Source organism: Trifolium pratense, linkage group LG2 (assembly GCF_020283565.1).
Source record: "Trifolium pratense cultivar HEN17-A07 linkage group LG2, ARS_RC_1.1, whole genome shotgun sequence".
NCBI lineage: Eukaryota > Viridiplantae > Streptophyta > Magnoliopsida > Fabales > Fabaceae > Trifolium > Trifolium pratense.
This window is the reverse complement of record NC_060060.1, coordinates 3195189-3218028: the sequence shown is the minus strand read 5'-3', so window position 1 is coordinate 3218028 and position 22840 is coordinate 3195189. Positions and strand designations below refer to the sequence as shown.

Below are 22840 nucleotides of genomic sequence, written 5' to 3'. Positions count from 1 at the left end.
TCAATTTCACAGTCAATCACTTGCTGACTTGAATTTGATTTCTCAGTTACCTTGTTCTCCCAATTCCACTGCTTTTTCTCATCAAATCTAACATCTTTGCTAACAAGAATTCTTTTCTTTACAGGATCAAACAGCTTGTATGCTTTTGATTCTTCACTTATACCTAAGTGAACACATATTATGCTTTTGTCATCTAGCTTTTTCCTCAGATTATCTGGTATATGCACATAGGCAATGCAGCCAAAAATTTTGAAGTGGCTTACAGATGGCTTGATCCCACTCCAAGCTTCTTCAGGTGTGGCATTTTTCACTGCAAAAGTAGGAGATCTATTAAGCAGATGTACATACCAATTCACTGCTTCAGGCCAAAAGGTTTTTGGTACACTTCTTTCACTAAGCATACACCTGACCATATTCATAATGGTTCTATTTTTCCTTTCTGATACTCCATTTTGATGAGGAGTATAAGCAACTGTGAGTTGCCTCTTAATTCCATGAAGATCACAGAATTCACTGAACTCATTTGAGGTATATTCACCACCTCTGTCTGTTCTTAAGCACTGAATGGACTCTTTTGCCTCATTTTCAACCATCACTTTGAATTTCTTGAACATTGCTAGAGCTTCTGACTTTTCATTCATGAAGTAGATCCATGTTCTTCTGCTTAGATCATCTGTGAAAGTGATGAAATACCTCTTTCTTCCATTTGACTCAGGGTTAATAGGTCCACATATATCTGAGTGAACAAGTTCAAGCTTGGTACTAGCTCTCCATGAACTTTTCTTTGGCACATTTTTTCTCTGCTGTTTACCCTTCATACAATTGGAACACTCCTCTTTTGGCTGTTTCAATTTTGGCAAACCAATCACCATTTCCTTATGAGCCAGCACATTCATACCCTTGAAACTGAGATGGCCATACCTCTGATGCCATAAGTTGGCATTGTCATTGCTATCACTTGAAGTATTCATGCAGTGAGGGACTATAACTGGTGCTTTGATAACAAACATTCTATTCATTGTCATGTGTGTGGCCATGATCAACCCTTTTTCCTCATGGAAAACTTTGCAAGTATCATTCTTAAAGATAACAGTTAGGTTCTTTTGCTGTAATTGGCCTATGCTTAACAAATTATTCTTCAGGCCAGGCAAATAGTAAACATTTGTAAGTACTTGAGTAAAACCTTCAATATGCAATTTTAGGTTACCTTTTCCTTCAACTGCCATCTTTGAATCATCACCAAGCTTAACTGAATCTTTGAAAGTGCCATCATATTCAAAGAGCCAGTTCTTATTTCCCACCATATGATTGCTGCAGCCAGAATCCAAGAACCACAACTCATTCTTTGCATCAGAAATGGTTGAATCTTGAGATTCATTAGATTTTGTTCCTTGAGCCATTAGCAAGATTTCTCCCTTATCATCAAACTCAACATATTCAACATAGTTTGCATTGTCTTCCTCCCAATTAGGACACTCTGACTGAAAATGACCTAACTTATGACATTTATAGCATTCAACCAGTTCTTTGTTGAATTTTGTTCCTCTTCCTCCTCTACCACGGCCTCTACCACGACCCCTTGCATTAGAGTTATCTCCTCTACCTCCTGAGCCTCTTCCACCATTAGAAACCTTCAGAATTTGTTCTTGTTCCTCTTTCTGATGCCTCATTCTTTGTTCTTGAACCAGCAGACTGCTTTGCAGCTGATCCACAGTCATTGTGGTGGTATCATTAGACTCTTCAATTGAGCACACCACATAATTGAACCTTGAGGTTAAAGATCTCAAGATCTTTTCAACTATTGTGCTCTGAGTGATGGTATCTCCATGGCTTGTCATCTTGTTAGCAATACTCAGTGTTCTTGAAAAATATTCATCAATAGACTCACCAATTCGCATGTTCAGCATCTCAAATTCTTTCCTCAGAGCTTGCAGCTGAGCTCTCTTGACCTTGGTGGATCCACAATACTTCTGGCGCATTGAATCCCATATCTCTTTTGCAGTGCCTCGAGTGAGTATTGTTTCAAGAATGGATCTTTCTATTGCTTGAAACAAGAAATTCTTTGCTTTCAAATCTTTCAACTTGCTCTCTCTTGCAGCTTGAATTTGATCTTGATTTGCTCCTGCAGGAGCCTCAATTACTCCATCCTCGATGAGACTCCAATACTCTTTGGATCTCAAGAGATTCTCCATTAACATTGACCAGTGATCATAGTGTCCATCAAACTTGGGAATTGATGGTTGCAGGTAGTTGCTTGAATCCGCCATGGAATCTTCAAGCAAGAACACGATGAAGAACTTTGTAACTAACTACGGTTATTGCAAAGGTTGGATCTTTAGAAGGTAAACTGATACCAATTGATAAGGCAAATGGTACTTCTTGACTTTCATTGATCATAGCAAGGCCTTATATAGCCAATGTACAAGATACAAGTTAGTTACAACAACTTAACAAACTTTAACAACCTTAAACTAAGCTAACTTGCGCCTTAAGCTTCAGCTGCAAACACGCGCGTGCCTTGACAGCAGGCCTGGCTCATAGGCTTGGCAAGCTTACTCATGAGCATTGCATCTAACTAGCTTATATTTGATCAATACATCTAACAGTATAGGTCTGCCTATTATAGCATCATCATAGAGAAAGTTCAATTTATTAAGAATGATGAGTAGAAGGGTACGTGGAGTACTTCAAGTGAAATGTGAAAAAAGTACAAATGTCATTGTCAACAAATTAAACTTTCTCGCCATTTCACTTGAACTACTCTACTATAAAAAAATGACTTTTCACTCCGGAGAAGATTGAGTGCTTTCTGGTGCCTCTCATTCACCTCAATCTCAGATAGACTTGGACGTTCGAGTTGTGTTTGCATGCACACCATCCCATTAGAGACGTGAAATCATTGTATTCTCACTTCATTTAAACATTCTTGGTAGTTTACACTTCGAAGTTAATTATCTTTGACGAAAAATTAAACATTAATTCCTCAAGTATTAAGAATGATTGCGTAAGAAAAAAGTATTAAGAATGATTTAAAGAGCTAATCTCAAATGTTTATACTATGAAGTACGAATACAGACACAGACACCGGGCACGATACGGACACCACCGGCACGTCGATACCAATAAAAATTTGAAAAACTAACATAATTTAGTGTAATCATAAGTGTCAGTATTGGACACGGACACCGACACGTGTCCGACACGAACACGCCTAATCTAAGGAGTATCGGTGCTTCCTAGTGCTTATACAATGGTACAAAAATTGTTTTCTCTCTAATTAAATATATATTTTATATGGCCCCCTCCATGTGACGCAATTTAGTAACGAAATCATTTTGTAGTTGCCCATAAAGTGTAGACTAGCCACTTTTTTTTTGCAGCGTGAATAACAAATGGTCCATATTGTGTATGAGAAACGAATTACACATTGTTTTTTTGTATATATCAATTTTTGTTTTGGACTTTATATTAATCTTGTGCCTTATGTTCAACTAACCATAGATAATTAAACTCATATATAACTTTACCTTCACATATATAATCGTTGTGTAGCTTCTAATTTTATGCCTTTTGTGTAGGTATCTTTTTCATTAGGTATGACAACCGCACTGAGACATAGTCGATAGAAAATCCATCTTAATGATGAATAAGTGAAGTGTCTATAATTCAAATATCGACTTCTACACATATATAGTATGATATCTCTGCCAACTATGAGTCCTTTCTCTGAGTGGATTTGTAGAAGTACGCTATGATGATCCAGAGAAACGTGTGGTCTATCAACCCATTGAGATACCCACTATTGGACTATCATATTACAATCCCATATAAAATAGTATTATTTTGATAATTTGTTTATTTTTCCATCATATAAAATGTTTTAAATTGGCAACTATATCTTATAGTCAAGTCCCTCTAACTAACTAAGGGTATATATATAATCATGAATGAAGTCATTATCAATTATATCATGCGCATAGTATATATTATAAATGATAAGATGTAGACACCAAAATTTATTTGACCAATAAGGTTATATCTCACGTGGCTAACTATTTGCCATTCCTTTATACGGCGTGGTCGGTTCCATTCCGGCATCTTCCTTTTTCCACAAACTTATAGTCACTTCTTCATCATCAAATTTATTCTATAAAATCAAACCAAACACAAGTTTCAATTTTCAAACCATCTTCATATCATATATCATATATCATATATCATATATCATATATCATATATCATATATCATATATCATATATAGTATAATTCTACTACTATAGCTTGGCATCAAAAGCAAGGTGCATACACCCACTTCCTCATTCTCTCTTCCTATTTGCATGATATCAAATAGGTAGATATAGGTATATTCATATATGTGTGTTTTAATTTGTTGCTAGATATAGTAGTATCATAGTACTATCTTTTCATATCTTTACCTAGGGTTTTATATATAAGACTTTTCAATCATACTGTAGTTTTTTTTCTTTCGATCCACTCATATTTTTTTTTTTTCATTATCAATATATTGCTAATGATTGATATATATCCGATCCACTCATGTTAATATTTTCTTATGATACAAAATTACCTTGTATTAAAATTTTGTTATTATGTTTGTTTTAAATGATTGATTACTAGTATAGCTGTCCTTAATTTGGCATTGGCAACCCCATTAATTAATCAATTGCTTTGTATTTGCTTTTGCCTTGTCTTTATTTTTATTTTAGCAAACATTTTAACATATATAATTAATTTGACATATATATATGACAAGTATTTCGGATGATTCAATACATATAGTTATTAGTAAAAAAAAAAGTTATTGTTTATAGTTTACATTTGTTTTTTGTGGATTATAATTGCATTTTTTTTTGCATATTTAATTTTATTGTTACTGTTTTATAGCTTCTGCAATAGATCCCCAATTGAATTAATAGGTGATGTGATTCTATATATGTAATTGTGCTAAGATATAGTATATATATGAAATATTTTTCATTTGTTCATCGAAACTTTCAAGGAACATACCTTCTCAAGTTAATTTCTTATTTTTAAGAATGATTTGACTCTTATAAAATAAGAATTGTTAATTTCTCATACAAAATATTTATTATGATTTTTAAATATTTGGTATATATTTTTATTGAGATCCTTAATAAAACTTTTTTTTTTAAGTGAACCTATCACTTTTACAAGCTAAATCCCTAAAAGAAGGTATGAGTTGTCAATAATTTGAGTTAGTATTAAGTTTTGAATATTACAATAGTTTTCAAGATCAATTTTCCATCTTTGTCAACAAAAAAACAAAAAAAGATCAATTTTCCATCCATTTTCTAAATATTTTCTCAATCTCACAATTTTCACATTTTTTTGAAGCAGATACTAGGATTGACAACAAAAAAAAAATTCATAAAGAAGAATTCAAAATTAGAGAGAAGTTCAACAAAAGCAACAACAACATTTTACAATGGGAGGAGACCAACAACAACAATGAGAGAAAGAAGATGATTAACATTCCGAAAGACGCCGAATTTCCATTAAAACAAGAAGTTCTTCCATCAAATGCTTCAACTGCATCATCATCAACATCACAATGGCTAAAACTAAAAGATCCAAGAATTGTGAGGGTATCTAGAGCCTTTGGAACAAAAGATAGACATAGCAAAGTATACACAATTAAAGGATTAAGAGATAGAAGGGTAAGGCTTTCAATCCAAACAGCAATTCATCTTTATGATCTTCAAGATAGATTAGGGCTTAATCAACCTAGCAAAGTTGTTGATTGGTTGCTTAATATAGCTAAGGATGAAATTGATGAGCTTCCACCACTTCAAATACCTCAAGGAAATTTCACCTTAGGTTATCCATCTTTTGCTAATATTTCAAATGATGATGTTAGCCAAAACAATACTTCTATTTGTAAATCAAATTCCAAACAATTTTTAGGAGAAATTGTTACTAACAAAGGAAATTGGATAAATAGAAATGAAGCGGAAAAAGAGAAGAAAGAAGAGGATGCTAATTGTGATTGTGCGCAACATGTTTTGCCAAATAATCTCATGTCACATTTAGTGTCAGACAATGTCTCGAATAAGATTATCTCCGGTGGAGCAAATCAACCTTCTTTTTTGGGATTGTTGAACACCATGCCACTTGATTATCAATTGGAGACTTCAATATCTAATAATGTTGCTCATGAGTTATCAAATTTTGGATTTGTCAACCAAATTAAACATATAGATGGAATTGATGTTGTACCTTTTCCATCATCATTGTCTTTGTCAACACAACAATATTTCCCTTCACATGTTGGAACAATGGAGATGGATCCAAGACAAATCAATTATAGCTATGATCAAATGTGGAGTTCAAGTTCTCAAAACAATTCTCTCAATCCAACTCAACAACTCATTAGGGTGACTCCTAAAGACCAAGGTTTTCCATCCAAGTGATATACACAAATAGTACTAAGGTATCTAAAATGTTGCATGATCATGACTTTGAGAAGTTCATCAGTTTAAGCATATTTTTTTGTTATGGTGTTTAATTATAGTAATTCCCTTTTTGTTGTTTGGTTTCATATGTGAAACTTCAATTTTCCATATTTAGTTTCATAATCTATACATGGCCATATGCCATGCAAATTAAGCACCAATGACATTTTTCAAGTGTAAGAGCTTTCTCTAAAGTGATAATGACTTATGCTTAAGATAAGTTAATTTACTTTATTCTCTACATTGATGAGAAAGCTTTGAAGTTTATAATTAGGATTATCATTTTAAAATCCTTTGAGATTTATTACCACTTATGTGTTTGAATGAGACAAAGTTCTCTAATAATTAAGTGTCACGACATGTATGCTATGGCCTTTTTTTTTATGTGTTAATTAATTATATATGTTTGTATTGAAATATAGCATAAGAAAGGTGTTATATATTTCAGCATCGTCAGTCAAATTATAAGTTAGGACAACTTCAATTTATGAAATAACAATTCAGTCTCTTCAATTTTTTAAAAGAAAAATGTTATTTAAACACAAATTTTTAACAAAAATACAATAAAACTACACTTTTTATTTTTTTAATATTTATTGCACGTCTCAATATCCGTATTGTGAGTGGAGAAAGGATGTGTTGTATTTTTGTCCAACTTTTTTGTGTTTATATAACACACCTCTTTTTAAAAAATAGCCCATTGATCAGTTATTTCTTTTGTATATAGTATATAAAATTATTCAAAACAACGTGAATCTTTTTCGAAAGAGATATTTTAGTAGAGAGATTAAATTTACGACTTATTTTTATGAGAATGAGAAAAAAAAATCATTAAAGAATGACTACTATCTGGTATATGTTCGAAAAATCCATTTTCACCATCAGTGGCATACTGGACCGTCTAATCTGGTTCAGAGGTCATTTTTGGCATCAAGTAATTTGTTTAAGGGATTGACATCTCCCAACAAATTCATTTTTTTTTGTTGATAGACGAAATAACAGAGTTATTGAAAACTCACACACACAAAATGGAGTGGTCTGAGTTTGAATCTCGGTTTTGACGTCCAACCACTAACAATTTTAGCATTTTTGTCGGTTAAACTAGAATTTGTGAGAAAAAAATCAATTTTAAGAGATCACAAAAATAACTAAGTAAAAAGTAATTTTTATGAGAATGTATTTTATCATGATACTTTTGCGCAAAACCAAAAAAAAAAGCTCGAGACCACGACGTCGTTTTGAATGAGCTACATTTTGAGTATAAAAACCGCAAATTGAGTTTTTCAGTTTCCCTAACTCTCCACCTTCTCTGAAGTTGTTCATTTTCCCGCCAAAGAAAAAACTCACGCATCAGTTTCTGAGTTGAAGCTAGAAATCAGGTATGAAAAATTAGGGTTTAATTCACACTTGAATCCGTTGATTACTAAAGCATTGTATTATTTAGGAAAGTAAAATTCATTAACATATTATGAAAGTTTTCTCTCTAATAATGGAGTTTAGCAATTGATGTTGGCAATGCTATTGTGTGTTTTCTTTCACATGTAATCTTGTTCTGTAACTATTTATGATTATCTTATATGATTGATATTATATTTCATTAGGATTTTATTCATATACGGTTAGTGTAAAGATTTTGTATACTGATTGTTTGATCATTGAAAACGTTGAAATTGGATTTTAGGCTTGGAACTTAGGTTGTTCGAATCCTTTTGGTGCTAATTTTTGTTGGGCTAGCACCTATATAGGGTTTTGTTCTAGATTATTAGGGCTCTTGCTAGTGGACGTGGACGGTGTAATAGGTCACCTGGATTAGTCGGTACTTAGGCTAGATACCGAGTTTCCAAAAAAAAAAAACTTTTCTGCAGTCATATTGTGCTGGCATGACGCCAAGGAAAGGGAGATTTAAATTTTTTTTTCATGATTCTAAAAATAGTGAGTTTGAATTTGGACAATCATAACTACTATCAACAAATTGTAATCAATCATGATTCCAAAAATACCGACGCTTGAATTTTGGGATTTGCTGACTGCAGCAAATTTGGGTCCATAAACTTTTGACTTTAATCGTAATTATTTCTAAAGTCACAAAAATGATTGATTGCAATTGGTTAATTGTGTAAAACTCATTGTGCTAATTGTGTATCTAAGTTAAACTTATTAAGTTATTGGTTGGATTTTGCTTTTTGATCTACAGAGAAGGGTGAGTCAACAATTTAGTCTTTGAAAATTGAAATGTAGTGTACATCAATTTGGTCCTTGAAATTGTTTGGTCCAAAAGGACATGTTTGATCACGAAATTTCAATTTAAGGACTAAATGTGTAGAATTTTAGAGACTAAATTGGTTATTATTTGTTGCATATGTCAAGTTGTTTGACTTATTTTTTTGTTATGTGTAAATGGAATTATAGTGTTCTCATGTATTGATGTAGTTTTATTTTTATTGAGTGTTTGTTAACCTGACATTAGTCCCTTGAAGGTTATTAATGGAGGGTGATACTGCTAGTGTTGTTGGTGAAAATAAAGTGAATTTTGATGGTTTAAGGGGTGACATTAATGAAGTGGAGTTGCAAGTAAGACGCATGAGTAATTTTGGGATGGGTATGGAAATCCAGATTTCAGATCATGCTAGGCCAGAAGAGTTAGAGAAGAGACAACAAATATGTGCTTTAGTACTGCTGTGCTATATAACGCATTCTTCGCATTTGTTGCGAACGATGTCAGGATATACCCGTAGTGAATAAAATGTTGAGAATTCTGATAATGAGTCTAGGTCTGCTGAACTGATTGCACAGTTAGTACAAACTGAAAAATGCCGAGACATCATTCGCATGAGCCCTCAAGCATTTCTGCAGCTTTGTAAGAAATTAAGGTCATCTGGTAGAATGAAGGATTCAACAAGGGTTGCACTTACAGTTGAGGGGCAAGTTGCTGAATTCTTATACATTGTAGGACATGCTGCTAAAAGTTGAACTGTGCCTTTCCTTTTTCATCATTCAACGGAGACATTTAATCGATGCTTTGACAATGTTTTACGAGCAATCATATCATTAGAAAATGAGTTACTTATCCAACCTTCTGATGTAGATGTGCCCACACAAATACTTAATGATGACAAATTCTATCCTTATTTTAAGGTAACAGTCTCATTAATTTAGCTGCTCACTTTTTTTTAGTTGATTGAGTTTTTATACTGACATATTAATGTATTTATAAAAAAGGATTGCATTGGAGCCATAAGTGTAACTCATAGTCGAGTGAAAGTACCAGTGAATGATGCCCCTCGATTTTGTGCAAGAAAAGGTTTCCCCACACAAATTATTTTTGCTGCTTGTAATTTTGATATGAAATTCACATATCTTTTAGCTGGATGGGAAGGATCAGCATCTTATTCTAGAATCTTAAAAGACGCTTTAACTCGAAAAGATCGGTTGAAACTTCCTAACGGTAAGTGGTAGACTAATGGGTGTAAATGTGGTATAGTTTTCTATTTGCTAGAATGTGAATTATATAGTTGACATCGCAGCTTAGTGTAATATATTAAGTCCTAATGGGTGCTTCATGTTTGCAGGAAAATATTATCTTGGTCTTCCGGGACCTATGCCAAACGGGGTATTGTCTCCATATGACCGTGTGCGCTATCAGTTGAAGGAGTTTTCAAATCATGAACCTCAAAATCGTGAAGAATTATTCAACCTTCGTCATTCATTGCTTCAATTCACAGCTGAGAAAACTTTTGGGGTTCTAAAAAAAAGATTTCCAATTATAGCTGGTGTTGCTGAACCATTTTTTTCATTTGAAACCATGAGGCGTATAATCATTGCTTGTTGTATTTTGCATAACTTCCTTATGGACGTTGACATTGATGAACAAATGATTGCTGAAGTAGATCGTGAGTTGCTACCTGACGAGGTACGAAGGTCCATTCCTTTGTCAAGAAGGAAAGAATGACGGGGACTTGTGTAGAAAGACCATGTTTGAGAAAGAACATTGCTTTGGAAATGTGGAATGCTTTGTGAAGTACAATGTGCTGAATGAATACTTAATGTTCATAGTTTCAAATTTACATTTTTTGAACAGGTAGGTTTTGATTTGGAGATTAGTTTGTGTTTGGATATATAATGATAATGGATTTTTGTTCGCTGTTAGTACTATGCTTACGGAAAATCTGTTATCAATGATTGTTCACATTATTCAGGTACTGATATGTAATTTGCTTTATGAAATGCTACCAAGTTGGTTTGGTTTTTGAATCATTGAATGGATTAAATGTTGTTTAATTCTTAGTGTGGTTTAGATTTTGAATTTTTTTTAATATAGTAAGTTGGGACAGATGATAATTTTGTTCAGCTGACCAAAATGTGGATTTGTGAACTATGTTCACAGTTAATCAATTAATAAGATTATGCTTAGCAGTAAGTGATCAAAATTCAAGCTCATCCATCTGGAGTAATCCTACCAAATTTATGAGTTGATTAATTGATTTGGTCTCTCAACTGTAAACAAAATGGAAATGGATTTAGTAGTTTTAGTTTAGTTTGTCACGATTGTGATTTGTGAGCTATATTTCTTCGACTATATGAATTATTCACGTAATTTATTTTGACTATTTTTGTTTACTAATATACTCCGTATAAAGACAACTATATATAAGATGTTCGATTTGTCTCAACAAATATTTTTAAAATATCAAATTTTTTTAATATAATTTTTGTTAATTGACAATTATAGATAGGGTCATATCAATATTTTTCTTAAAGATATTAAGGGTCAAGTTTGTGCATCGATATGTGAAAGTTAAATTGTGACAATTATTATGGGGCGGATGGGTCCTTGTGCAAATTAAAAGTTGGTATTTGCAACCCTTTGATATAAGTAAAGATAGTTTCTCTTTAGGCCCCCCACGTTTCTTTTATACCCCCCTTACTTACGTTTTTGCCCCTGCACGGTGTTTCGGGTTATACGAATCGAACTTTAAACAAATTCGATTAATACAAATTCGATTAGGAGGGCGAATTAAAAGGAGGAAAATTAGAGATTTGGTGAAGGAAAATAAAGTTGATTTTTTAGCGCTGCAAGAAACTAAGAAGGAGGAAATTTCAGATGATTTTGTTCACAGTTTATGGGGTTCTACTGATTGTTGCTGGGCTTACCTTCCTTCGGTGGGCGCAAGCGGTGGCATTCTTTCTATATGGGGTAACACTAATTCTAACCTTATTTTTACGTTTATAGGAGCTGGCTTTGTTGGCGTGTGTTTGGAATGGGGTGTTCGGAAGGTTAGGTGTTTTGTGGTGAATGTTTATTCTAAATGTGACATTACTTCAAAAAGGAGGTTATGGAGTGAGTTAATTATGTCCAAAGCCGGTTTCGGGAGAGGGAGTTGGTGTGTGTTGGGGGATTTCAATGTTGTTAGGGGGGTGGAGGAACGTCGAGGGGTGTCCACGGAGGTGATTTCAAATGGTGAGTCATTAGAATTTTGTGGTTTCATTGAGGATTTGGAGTTGTTAGATCTGCCGCTTTTAGGCCGTCGGTTCACTTGGTTTCATGCTAATGGGATTTCGATGAGCCGTCTAGATAGAGTGATGGTTTCTCCGGAGTGGTCGGAGGCTTGGGGTGATTGCTCTCTTTGGGCTTGTAATAGGGATGTGTCAGATCATTGTCCGTTGGTTTTGAAGTTGGTTAATAATAATTGGGGACCTAAACCCTTTAGGTTCAATAATCACTAGTAGAAAAAAGCTCTTTTACATCTGGCGAAAAACACTTTTTACATCTGAAAAATGTCAGATGTAGGCGCACGAGACTTAGTAAGTATACACGTTTTACATCTGGCGTAGTCAGATGTAAAAAAACACTTTTTACCTCTGACCAAGGCGAAAATCAAATATTATTTTTTTAAAATTAAATTGGACCTTTTACATCTGACCAATTCCACCAGATGTGAAATCTTAATTTTTTTTTTTCAAAAACCTGCGTTTTTTTAATATTTTAAATCTTTTTTTTTTATTAAAAAAATCTAACCCACAATGCCAACAATATAACATAACTTGCATCAAGAACATAATACTAAAATTCAACATCCGTAGCCAAATTCAACATTCAACATATATATAGTAATAATGTCATTAAAGTACAAACATTGAAATCCAAAATACAAAACATCATAATAATTAATACTAATCCATCCAAAATACAAATTAAAACATCATCATAAGTAGTCCATTGTAACTTCACACAAACCTAGCTAGCTCCTAATCTTTCTCGTCGGCATCATCATAATCTACCTCAGGATTATATAGGTCAAGAAAACAAGTTGCCCAGCGGTCTCGCAAATCATACAGCTCCTCCTCTGTTAATGTCGTGAGATCATTGAACACCTACAATATATATATAACTTAATTCATATGTAAATAACTACAATATGTTAATTAATGTATGGTAAATGAATCATTTATCCAACCAGCGGCTAAATGCAAAAGCAATTGTGAATAGCACACTGTTTGACCCCTTTCTAGCTAGTGAATCACACAAGCAACAACCAACATAGCCATTTAGTGAAGTTTATAGTAGATGCTCAAGAACAACAAATTACTAAGTCATACACTCGTCTGCAGGTAAGAAAATCAAGATAAGGCATGACAAGTGACAAGCAACGATTAGTAAGTACAATTGTGTGCTCTAAAACAAAGGTTACCTATGCACTTTGTTGGTCCTAGCTCTAACTGTAATTCTATGATGTATCTCTGTCGAATTTGGATCAAGAGCTGGTTGAGATATCTTCAATCCTTCTTCCCTTACAATCTCAACCTATCTGCAAAACAGATGCCTAATTAATTAATTAATTTGTTCTTTGAGGGGAATATAAAAACAAGATAAAGAATATAAATATAAATATAACAAGTACAATACTTACTTTTCTACCATTTCTGAAGGGTAAACAAAGACTACTTAGCAACCTAATGTGACCTAAATTAATATAAGGATAATATCAGTTGCGAAGAAATCATGGTAGTGATTGAAAACTGAAAAGGTACAATTTAGTCTTTTACATGAAACATAAATATCATATAGCAAAAGTGTACAGAAATTCAACTTGAATCAAGACAAGGCAGTCATATCATATGCTATCATATAAACAAATGCATTCAAAATTCTACTAACAGAGCCAGGGTCAGGTAGTGTAATATTACTCAAACCATTTGTGACTAGAAGATTCATTTGATAAGTCATATACTTACCACTTTGTTTGGTTTCTAGCAGCAATATGTATGGCCTTGCTACTCCAATCAAGATCCCGCCATCCATCCACATTGGCATCGTAATGGATATTACTAACTCTGAGAAATAAAAAGATAGTATGTGAAAGTTAAATCAAAACAGTATTACAATATGTTTGTGAAAGTTCAGGGCAATATTGTGCAAGTGCAAGCAAACAAGTACATAATTTTCAATCTACATACTTAAATATCATGACACTTAACTCCAAATTAATCATGTTGGCCAGTAACAATAAAAATTCTAAATAAGATGTTCAACTTCCATCAAAATAATGTGTGCACACAAGATACTCATGGAGCTTGCCTTTCTCCAGCCAAAACTAGACAACATCATGCTTGTCCTTTGCATAATTTTTTTTTTCACCTATTATAACAAAAAGCAAATTCCAACACTTATTACTAGATTGTCAAAAGGCTCACCAAAATTTATAATGTCAAAATAACTTTGTACATTGTGTCAAAACTGTACATAAAAAACTACATAACTGGAAAACAAAAATAAAAAGATAGTATATCCAATGGACCCAAGAAAAAACAATTTCATCTTAAAGTTAAAAAACTTAAGAATAAAATCAGAATCAAGAAACTCAAAGAACAAAAACACATATCTATTGTATCTCATCTAGACTCTGCAACAACAAAAACAATTATATAGATGAACAATATATTACCAGAATACAAGCCAACCCTGAATAATTGACATCTAAAAGGAATCTTTATTCAATGTGTAAGGTTAAGAAACCACAAAATAAGGTAAATTAATTGAAAAAGTGAAATCAACTGATGCTTTAATGGTGATTGTTTAAACCCTAATCAGAAGCAAAATTCATGATAACAATCGATAAAGATAAGAATGTAGAAAACAAATATTGATTCAGAAGAAACCAGTAGGACATGACTTACAATGACTTTCCATTCAAAGCATCAGACCTCCCATAAGAGGCATATGCATCAACAACATAGGCTATCTTCTGAGTTTCTACCGAAGAAATAAACACGGTTCCTTTTGGCCAGTAAACCCCTATCATTAAATTCACAAAGACCGAGTTTATGCATTGTGTTGTGTTGTTGAGAATCAAGAATGAATAATCAAAATTAAGATGAAATTGAAAACAAAATTGATTAAATAGATGCTTACACTTAGGTTGATATAGTCATCTAGACCTTTGTAACACTCGCGCATAAGGATCTCGCGGGCTTCTTCCTATATCGATTTTAGCCATATCGGTTCATAAGTCAGTTCCGGTTTCAGCCGGTTCGGTTTCATCCAACATGGCTCTGCATTTCCTGTTATTAAAGTTCATGGGTTTCAATCCCACAGCTCATTCTAATGGCATGCCTTGTGGCATGGTTACCAGATCAAGAGAATTGTTCCATTTCAGAGTAATAATTCTCGTCTGAGATAGTACCACCGAGGTAACCGAATATATATTATTCCATTCTAAAAATAAAAGAACTACAGAGATGTCAAATAAGACATGGAGTAGCTTATTCAATACTTCATAGCTCTCACTTCCCCTCCATAGACATTAGTTAACTACAACACTATCACTCACCTATCATGACTAAGCAGTTACTGCCATAAGACATTGCAACTTCAATTGACTATAAAATTAGGAATATTTTGAACTGAATCTGAGTGAATTCAATTGATATTAATATACTAAGCAGTTACTGCCAAATGGTTTCTGATCCTTTGTCTTGTCCCCTAAAACAAAGAACAGTAAAACAATGAAGAATCAATGAAAAGCAAGAAATATAAATTAGGGGTTTTAGGGTTCAAAATGAAGAGTGAGTAACGAACCAGTGTATCACATACCTGATTATTGAAAATTTGAATGGCATTAGAAATTCATAACCAAGAAAATTCATTCAAAAATTGATATTTACTGCAACCAGTATCACATATTAAAAGCACTACATTCCCTTATATTCTCTAAATTCTCTAAATTTTAATCACTAACTCCTACACCATTTTTAAGAAAACCACAACAACAAATGTACCAAACAGAGACATACTCCAAACTATTATATACGTATGAGTTTTGAGGCAAGTAAGAAAACATAGAAAACAAACAAATTTGAGAATAGAATCAGTATGAGAATAGATTCAGTACCTGTTTGTGTTTTCGGTCGGAGGGAGCGGAACGAGCTGAGAGAGCTTCGATTCGTTTCACTGAGCTTCGATTTGGGTTCAGTAAGCCTTGATTCTTCAATTAGGGATTGGAATTTGTGATTCGGTGAAACAGATCGGAGGGTAGGGTTCGAGAGAATGAGAGAGAGAGAGAGAGAGAACGAGTTCCATCGAGTGAGAGGGTGAACGATTTGCTGAAACAGAGAAGATTTCTTGAACGAGTTCGATCGATTTGGTGAATTGAAAGCTAGGGTTCGGTTTGGTCTTTGCGTGCGTGAAGCTGATGAGAGAAGTTTTTTTTTTTTCGTGTGTGAAGCTGATGAGAGAAGATTATAATAATTTCCATTCAAATAAAAAAAAATCATTTAATACTTTTTATATATCTGGGCAATCATGTAATTATTGCCACCGCGTTTAGCTTTTCATCTGGCGATATTATGATCAGATGTAATAAGTTGTATCTATGTATTTTTCACATCAATTACAATTGAAACCAGATGTAAATAGTACTTCATATTACTTTTTACATCTGGTATCTCTTCCACTGATGTAAACATTCTTAGTAATAAGTGATAATTCTACTAGTGAATTATTGGTTGGAGCATAAGAATTTCAAGAAGGTGGTGGAGGATAGTTGGAGATCGAATGAGGCTAGCGGTTGGATGGCTTTTGTCTTACAAGATAAATGTCGGGGACTCAAAATTAAACTTAAGGAGTGGAATAAGGAGGAGTTTGGGAATGTGGAGGAGAGGTTAAAAAATATTGTTGAAAGTATTAAAGAGTTGGATATTAGGGGGGAGTCGATGGGGCTGGATAGTCTTGAGGTGACGCGTCGGAAGGAGTTGTTTCTAGACTTTTGGAAATTCCAAAAATGTAAAGAAGTGGAGATTTTCCAACGATCAAGATCGAAATGGCTTCGTTTAGGTGATACTAACTCCAAATATTTTCATGGTTGTGTGTTAGCTAGATCGAAGAGAAATAATATTTCCGCGCTTAAAGTTGGTGACATTTGGCTAGAATCCCCTTCGCTTGTTAGGGATGCGGTGGTGAATTTCTTCCAAAATCATTTTGCGGCTACTAGTAGCATTAGGCCGAATTTGGATGGGGTGTCTTTCCCATCACTTTCTTTGGAGGATAAGTGTGGTCTTACGGTGCCTTTCTCGCTTGATGAAATCTACAAGGTGGTTCGTGAAAGTGACGGTAACAAAAGCCCCGGGCCGGATGGTTTTAATTTTGCTTTTTTGAAGTCTAATTGGGAGCTCTTAAAGCATGAAATCAGAATTTTGTTTGACCAATTTCATGGGATAGGGAAGTTACCGAAGAGTTTGCTTTCTTATTTTGTGGCTTTAATTCCGAAGGTTAACTCCCCTTTTGGTTTGGGGGATTTTAGGCCTATCTCCTTGCTCGGATGTTGGTATAAGTTAATTGCAAAAGTGTTGGCGACGCGGTTGGCTTGTGTTATGAAGTCGTTAATAGCGCCGAACCAATCGGCGTTTATTAAAGGGAGGAATCTTGTAGATGGTGTTTTGGTGGTTAATGAGGTGGTGGACTTGGCTAAAAGAACCGGGAAGGAATGCCTTATTTTTAAAGTAGATTTTGAAAAGGCCTATGACTCCGTGGTTTGGGGCTTTTTGGAATACATGCTTCGGAGGTTTGGTTTTTGTGAGGTGTGGATCGGTTGGATTCAAGCGTGTATCTTTGGTGGTAATCTTTCGGTTCTTGTTAATGGTAGTCCGACGGGAGAAATAAATATTCAAAGGGGGCTTAAGCAAGGGGACCCTTTAGCTCCTTTTTTGTTTTTGTTGGTGGCGGAAGGTTTTGGCGGTGCTATGAGGAGAGCGGGGGAGCTTCATTTGTTCAAAGGGTTTTCTATTCGGAGTGGAGGGCCGTGTATCTCTCATATTCAATACGCGGATGATACTCTTTGTCTTGGTGAAGCTTCGGTGGAAAATCTTTGGACTTTGAAGGCGATTCTCCGTGGTTTTGAGTTAGCTTCCGGTCTTAGAGTGAATTTTTGGAAGAGTTGCCTCATCGGAGTTAATGTGAATAACACTTTCATGGAGATGGCTTGTACTTTCCTCAATTGTATTCAAGGAGGTCTTCCTTTTAAATACCTTGGTTTACCGGTGGGGGCGAATCCTAGAAGATTGGCTACTTGGGATCCGTTGGTGGAGAAGATTCGGAGGAAGTTGAACTCTTGGGGGAATAAACACATAAGCTTAGGAGGTAGAATTGTGTTAATTAATTCGGTGTTGAATTCAATACCAATCTTTTATATGTCCTTTATGAAGATGCCGGCTCAAGTGATTAAAAAAGTGACTCGTATCCAAAGAGATTTTCTTTGGGGAGGGGTTAATGGTGTTAAGAAACTTAGTTGGGTTAAGTGGAAGGTGGTTTGTCAACAAAAGAAGAAAGGGGGCCTCGGTATAAGGGACCTAAAGATGACTAACCTTAGTCTTCTTTTGAAGTGGAGATGGAGACTTTTACAAAGAAATGACACGGCGCTTTGGAAGGAGGTCTTGGTGGCGAAATATGGGGATTATATATTGCATGATGTGAATTGGTCAAATGGGTCTTCTCCGTCTTTTGCTTCTCTTTGGTGGAAAGATATTCGCGATTTGGAAGTTTGTGTAGAAAATAGAAATTGGCTTTCGGAGGTGATGGATAGAAGAATTGGAAATGGAGTGTTTACTCGTTTTTGGGTTGATAAATGGGTTGGAGATACTCCTCTTTGTGTTAGTTTCCCGCGGTTGTTTTCCCTCTCTTTGCAAAAACTTGCTTGTGTTAGTGAGGTGGTGATTAACGGCGAGAGTGGTAATCGAAGGTGGAATTTGCTTTGGCGTAGAAATCTTTTTGCTTGGGAGGAGGAGAGTGTTATCCAACTTGTGGGGGAGTTAGAAAATGTTACTCTTTCTCGTGAAGAGGATTGTTGGTGGTGGAAGTTAGATCCGGAAGGCGGTTTTTCGGTGAAGACCGCTTATGATGCGCTTTTGCGGGAGCTTGTCCCGGGTCCTATTCTTACTCCTTGGGAGTTGAAGATTTTTGAAAGCATTTGGGAGAGCCCGGCCCCCTCTAAGGTGATTTCTTTTTCTTGGCAACTCCTCCTTGATCGTGTTCCAACAAAGGAAAATCTTCTCTTAAGAGGTATTATCCAACAACCTTTGGAGGGAAATTGTGTGTGGTGTGATACTTTGTCGGAATCAGCTAGCCATTTGTTTCTCCATTGTAGAGTGGCTCATGTGGTGTGGTATGAGATTTTCAAGTGGTTAGGAGTAGTGATTGTAATGCCGTCAAATGTTTTGCTTTTATTTGACTGTATGAGTGAGGCAGCTAGTTCGAAGAAATCAAAAAATGGGTTTAGATTGGTGTGGCATTCGGTCCTTTGGATTTTGTGGAGAGCGCGGAATAACAAGGTGTTTAATAATATCGCGGTAGAACCGGTGGATATTATTGATGAGGTAAAAGTTATCTCGTGGAAGTGGAGTGTGGAGAGATTGAAAATAGCACCGTGTCTCTTTTACGAATGGCTGTGGGAGCCCGGTATTTGTTTCAATAGTGGTTAGTGCTTCAGTTTTGGAGTGGGGCGCTGTTTTTGCTTTCGGTGCTGCTGTTTTCTGTTTTTATTCCTTTGCTGGGCTGTCTGTTTTCTTGTTTTTTCTGTTTTGGCAGGCTGCCTTCTTTTGATTTTGAGGTGGGTGCTTTAGCTCTCCTTGAGTTGAAGCCCCTCCTCGGCTTGTATTTCTTGTTCGGTCCCTTTCTCGGCCCTTCTTGTGCCTTGATTGTGGTTTAATAAATTGTTGGCTATTCAAAAAAAAAAAACCTTCGAGTTTTGTTAACCGAAGTTAACTGATATAGAAACAGAAGCATTTCATAACCTCTCAGTTATGTTTTTTCTTCTAAACACCAACAACACCACTCCTTCTTCTTCTTGAGAGCGATTTTGTGGAAAACTTCAACATCCTATCTCAAACCATTCTTAATCAAGTAAGTTCCATGCATTTACATTCACTCTTTTCTCATTCCATGTTTTTCTTATCACATTCACTCTTTTCTACGTTTTTTCCCTCCCTGAGTAATTTTCTATCTCAAAATTCTATGTTTGAATTGTTGATTAATGGTTAGTTGTTAGTTTAGTTAGATGTTAACATGAATGCATGTGATATTAGGTTTAATTTGTGTATGCAATTAGATGGTATTATGGTGTACACTAAGTGTTTGACAAAATGTGTAAGTAAAATTCAATATGCTTCCATATGAATAATGTTAACCATAGGTGTTAGGATTAAATGTTGATTGAATTATAGTTTGAATTTATCATAGTTTATAAGATTGTATTGAGTGTGAAGATATTTTTCCATGTTAGGATAAATATGGAAGAAAATGTTGGGAGAGGTAGACATGGCAAGCCAAGCAATGCAAATGCTTCCGCTCGTAGAGAGCTTGCTGCAAATCGCCCTGCCAAACGAGGTCGTAGTAAGCAGCAAGGACCAATTCCGGCGCGAGGGACACATGATGCTGAGGCGGGTGGTTCGCGTACGCGTACACGGTCACGTTTAGGCCAAGCACAAAATGCTGCTGAGGATGATGATTTTGACGCGGATCAATTTCTAAATCAGGATGCCGAGTATGGCGAACCTGAAGAACCGCAACCTGATGAACCGCAAATTGAAGAACCGCAACAACCACCACGACGGAGACCGCAACAGCGACCACGGCAACCACGACGAGATGCAGCAAATGAGGGTTATGGAGGAGGACCAAGTGATATGTCATTATTAACACAATACGGAAATCATAGGGCGGTTCCGATATGGGATGCAGAACCAGATGATCACGAGGTACCGTTAAGTGTATTAATTGTTTTATTAAATGTATTAATTGTTTTAAATACTGTGATTATGTTAATTAAGTTTTCAATGTTTTGTGTTGTTGGAATTTTTCAGGTTTTAAAGAGGACTCTGCGTTGCCAAGCTAGCGGGAAAAAGGTTATGGACATCGTCAAACCGCCTCGTAGTGAGAGGTGGTTTTGGGATCCAATAGAAGCATCGGGATTGGAGCCGCTTACCCGTGTCAATTTTAGCGTACTTGACTATGGGGTTATATGGGCATTTGTTGAAAGATGGCATCCGGAAACAAGTACTTTCCACCTTCCGTTAGGTGAGCTCGGCATCACATTGGACGATGTACAATGTCTGTTACATCTTCCAATCCAAGGAAAATTTTTGAACCATACGAAGATGTCAAGGGGAGAAGGGGCTGACATGGTTAGTTCATATCTAGGAGTTGTGCGAGAGGATATTGATAAAGCATTTGCCGAAACCAACGGGGTACATTTGAAGCATATACTACCCTGCAAACTCTATACACAACAAACCAGACGTCTGCTGAAAGAGCGATTGCTGAAAATAAGCCGGCGCATGTTGTTAGGCTTTACAGGGAGAGGAGCGTAAGAGCTTTTATGCTACATTTGGTTTGTTGTACCATATTCAGCAACAAGAGCAGTTACTACGCGGATGTTGTGTATTTGCAGTACTTTCAAGATTTGTCATGCGTTCATGAATGGAATTGGGGTGCTGCTGCTCTTGTTCATCTGCAGCATTATTTGGATCACGGGTCTGCGGTTAGCACGACTCAGATGGCTGGCTACATGTCATTTCTTCAGGTAAAAATATATGAGCGTTATATAAGATATTATTTGTATTTGTCTAATTTGTCACATAGACTATGTTTGGCTATAATGAATCTTGTTCGTCATACTTTCAGGGATGGATTATTGCGCACTTTCCGAGACTTAGTGTGTGGGTGGAGGCTCCTAGATATACAGCGAACATGCCACTAAATTCAAAGGTTGTTCCTAGGCAAGGACATAAGGATGCAGCTGGATATAGAAGCAGTTTGGACAATATTCAAACTTACGATTGCGTGTTCAGCCCGTATGATGCCCACCGACAAGTGCGACCTTTGATAAATGCATGTTGGTTTTCTGGATGGTTAAGGTGTGGTAAATTGAAAGCCAAGCATTTGCCGGAACGTGTGCTAAGACAATTTCAACATGTGCAAGGCATTCCAAGAAATCCGAGTATGTCTGCAACGCCGGGGATGAACTTGTGTGAGATAGATCGTGTGTTTACGAAAGAATTGGAGCTGAGGATGATAGATGAAGAGATGAGGGGTCGGCCTGTTACAAGCCCGTGGGACACTGAACCCGGATATATGTCATGGTTTTATAGAGTGTCGCATCCAGTTATGCGACCCGTAGAAGCTCCTGAATCACCACCAAGGCCACCTAATTTAGAGGTGTTAATAGAGGCGGCGGAAGCAAGAAATGACCCTAATCTAATGCAAGTTTGCCGGAGTGTCAAGGTTGAGGTCGAAAGGGCAGTTCGCGATGGTGAGGCGGTTGAAGGAACTCCAATTCATGGTACTTTGCAGCGGATTCTGAATTTGCTTAATCCGATACTTGCTTATAGGCGAATTAAGCGGGGGAAGGGGACACGCTACCACACTCGGGGGTAGACTTTGTTTGTTTTTGTAACTTTAATGTTGACGTGGTTGTTTATAAACTCTGATGTTTGTTTTTATTTTTGATGTAACTTTGATTATGACAATTGGATGTAGTACACTACGTATTTTAGTATCGTTTAATTCGTAATTTGTTACCGGTTGTTACGTTTTTTATTAATCGCTAAAATATTTTTAGATTGGATGGTTAATATGTTGATCTCATGCGTTGTGTGAGTGAGACATCCATTTTTTTGTGAGTTGAGTGTTGAAGAAAGATGTGGTAATGTACATTAATTTATAGATCATATTGTTGCACATTATTGTGGTAGGTGATGGTTAATGTGGTAGGTGAAGTTTAAATGGTAGGTGATGGTTATTGTTGCACATATTGATTATTTAAAAAACTTACAACTTACATTTTTAATTCAAAAATTC

The 22840-nt window shown here is 35.6% G+C and overlaps 4 protein-coding genes and 1 long non-coding RNA gene across 9 annotated transcripts; 4 read left to right on the top strand and 1 right to left on the bottom strand.

The window, feature by feature from the left end:
* The first annotated feature begins 4230 nt into the window (after positions 1 to 4230).
* Positions 4231 to 6715, top strand: LOC123906991 (transcription factor TCP13). 3 transcript variants are annotated; one of them, XM_045957043.1, is made up of 2 exons: positions 4231 to 4299; positions 5381 to 6715. In XM_045957043.1, the coding sequence occupies exon 2, from the start codon at positions 5506 to 5508 to the stop codon at positions 6451 to 6453; it is 948 nt and encodes a 315-aa protein (XP_045812999.1). In that variant the 5' UTR covers positions 4231 to 4299; positions 5381 to 5505; the 3' UTR covers positions 6454 to 6715. The 3 variants fall into 3 exon arrangements, with proteins under 3 accessions (XP_045812999.1, XP_045812998.1, XP_045813000.1); XM_045957042.1 differs by having other exon boundaries at positions 4236 to 4362; XM_045957044.1 differs by having other exon boundaries at positions 4248 to 4352.
* Positions 6716 to 9471: 2756 nt separating this feature from the next.
* LOC123906992 (protein ALP1-like) lies at positions 9472 to 10746 on the top strand. Its single transcript, XM_045957045.1, has 3 exons — positions 9472 to 9630; positions 9715 to 9940; positions 10065 to 10746. Exons 2-3 carry the CDS (start codon positions 9838 to 9840, stop codon positions 10442 to 10444), a joined length of 483 nt encoding a protein of 160 aa, XP_045813001.1. The 5' UTR covers positions 9472 to 9630; positions 9715 to 9837; the 3' UTR covers positions 10445 to 10746.
* Positions 10747 to 12573: 1827 nt separating this feature from the next.
* LOC123906993 lies at positions 12574 to 16266 on the bottom strand. Of its 3 annotated transcripts, none has more exons than XR_006809069.1 (8): positions 15885 to 16266; positions 14906 to 15054; positions 14671 to 14788; positions 13951 to 14131; positions 13729 to 13827; positions 13404 to 13456; positions 13185 to 13301; positions 12574 to 12867 (listed from the first exon to the last, which is right to left on the bottom strand). It is a non-coding gene; the product is annotated as an uncharacterized LOC123906993 (long non-coding RNA). The 3 variants fall into 3 exon arrangements; XR_006809068.1 differs by having other exon boundaries at positions 13972 to 14131; XR_006809070.1 differs by lacking the exon at positions 13951 to 14131.
* A 297-nt stretch (positions 16267 to 16563) lies between these two features.
* Positions 16564 to 19605, top strand: LOC123910034. Its single transcript, XM_045961059.1, has 4 exons — positions 16564 to 17009; positions 17097 to 17791; positions 17999 to 19459; positions 19571 to 19605. Exons 1-4 carry the CDS (start codon positions 16564 to 16566, stop codon positions 19603 to 19605), a joined length of 2637 nt encoding a protein of 878 aa, XP_045817015.1.
* Positions 19606 to 19799: 194 nt separating this feature from the next.
* On the top strand, positions 19800 to 22482 carry LOC123910032 (protein MAINTENANCE OF MERISTEMS-like). The gene is made up of 5 exons (XM_045961057.1): positions 19800 to 19885; positions 20265 to 20739; positions 20845 to 21169; positions 21241 to 21563; positions 21665 to 22482. The coding sequence occupies exons 2-5, from the start codon at positions 20272 to 20274 to the stop codon at positions 22415 to 22417; spliced, it is 1869 nt and encodes a 622-aa protein (XP_045817013.1). The 5' UTR covers positions 19800 to 19885; positions 20265 to 20271; the 3' UTR covers positions 22418 to 22482.
* The last annotated feature ends 358 nt before the right edge of the window (positions 22483 to 22840 follow it).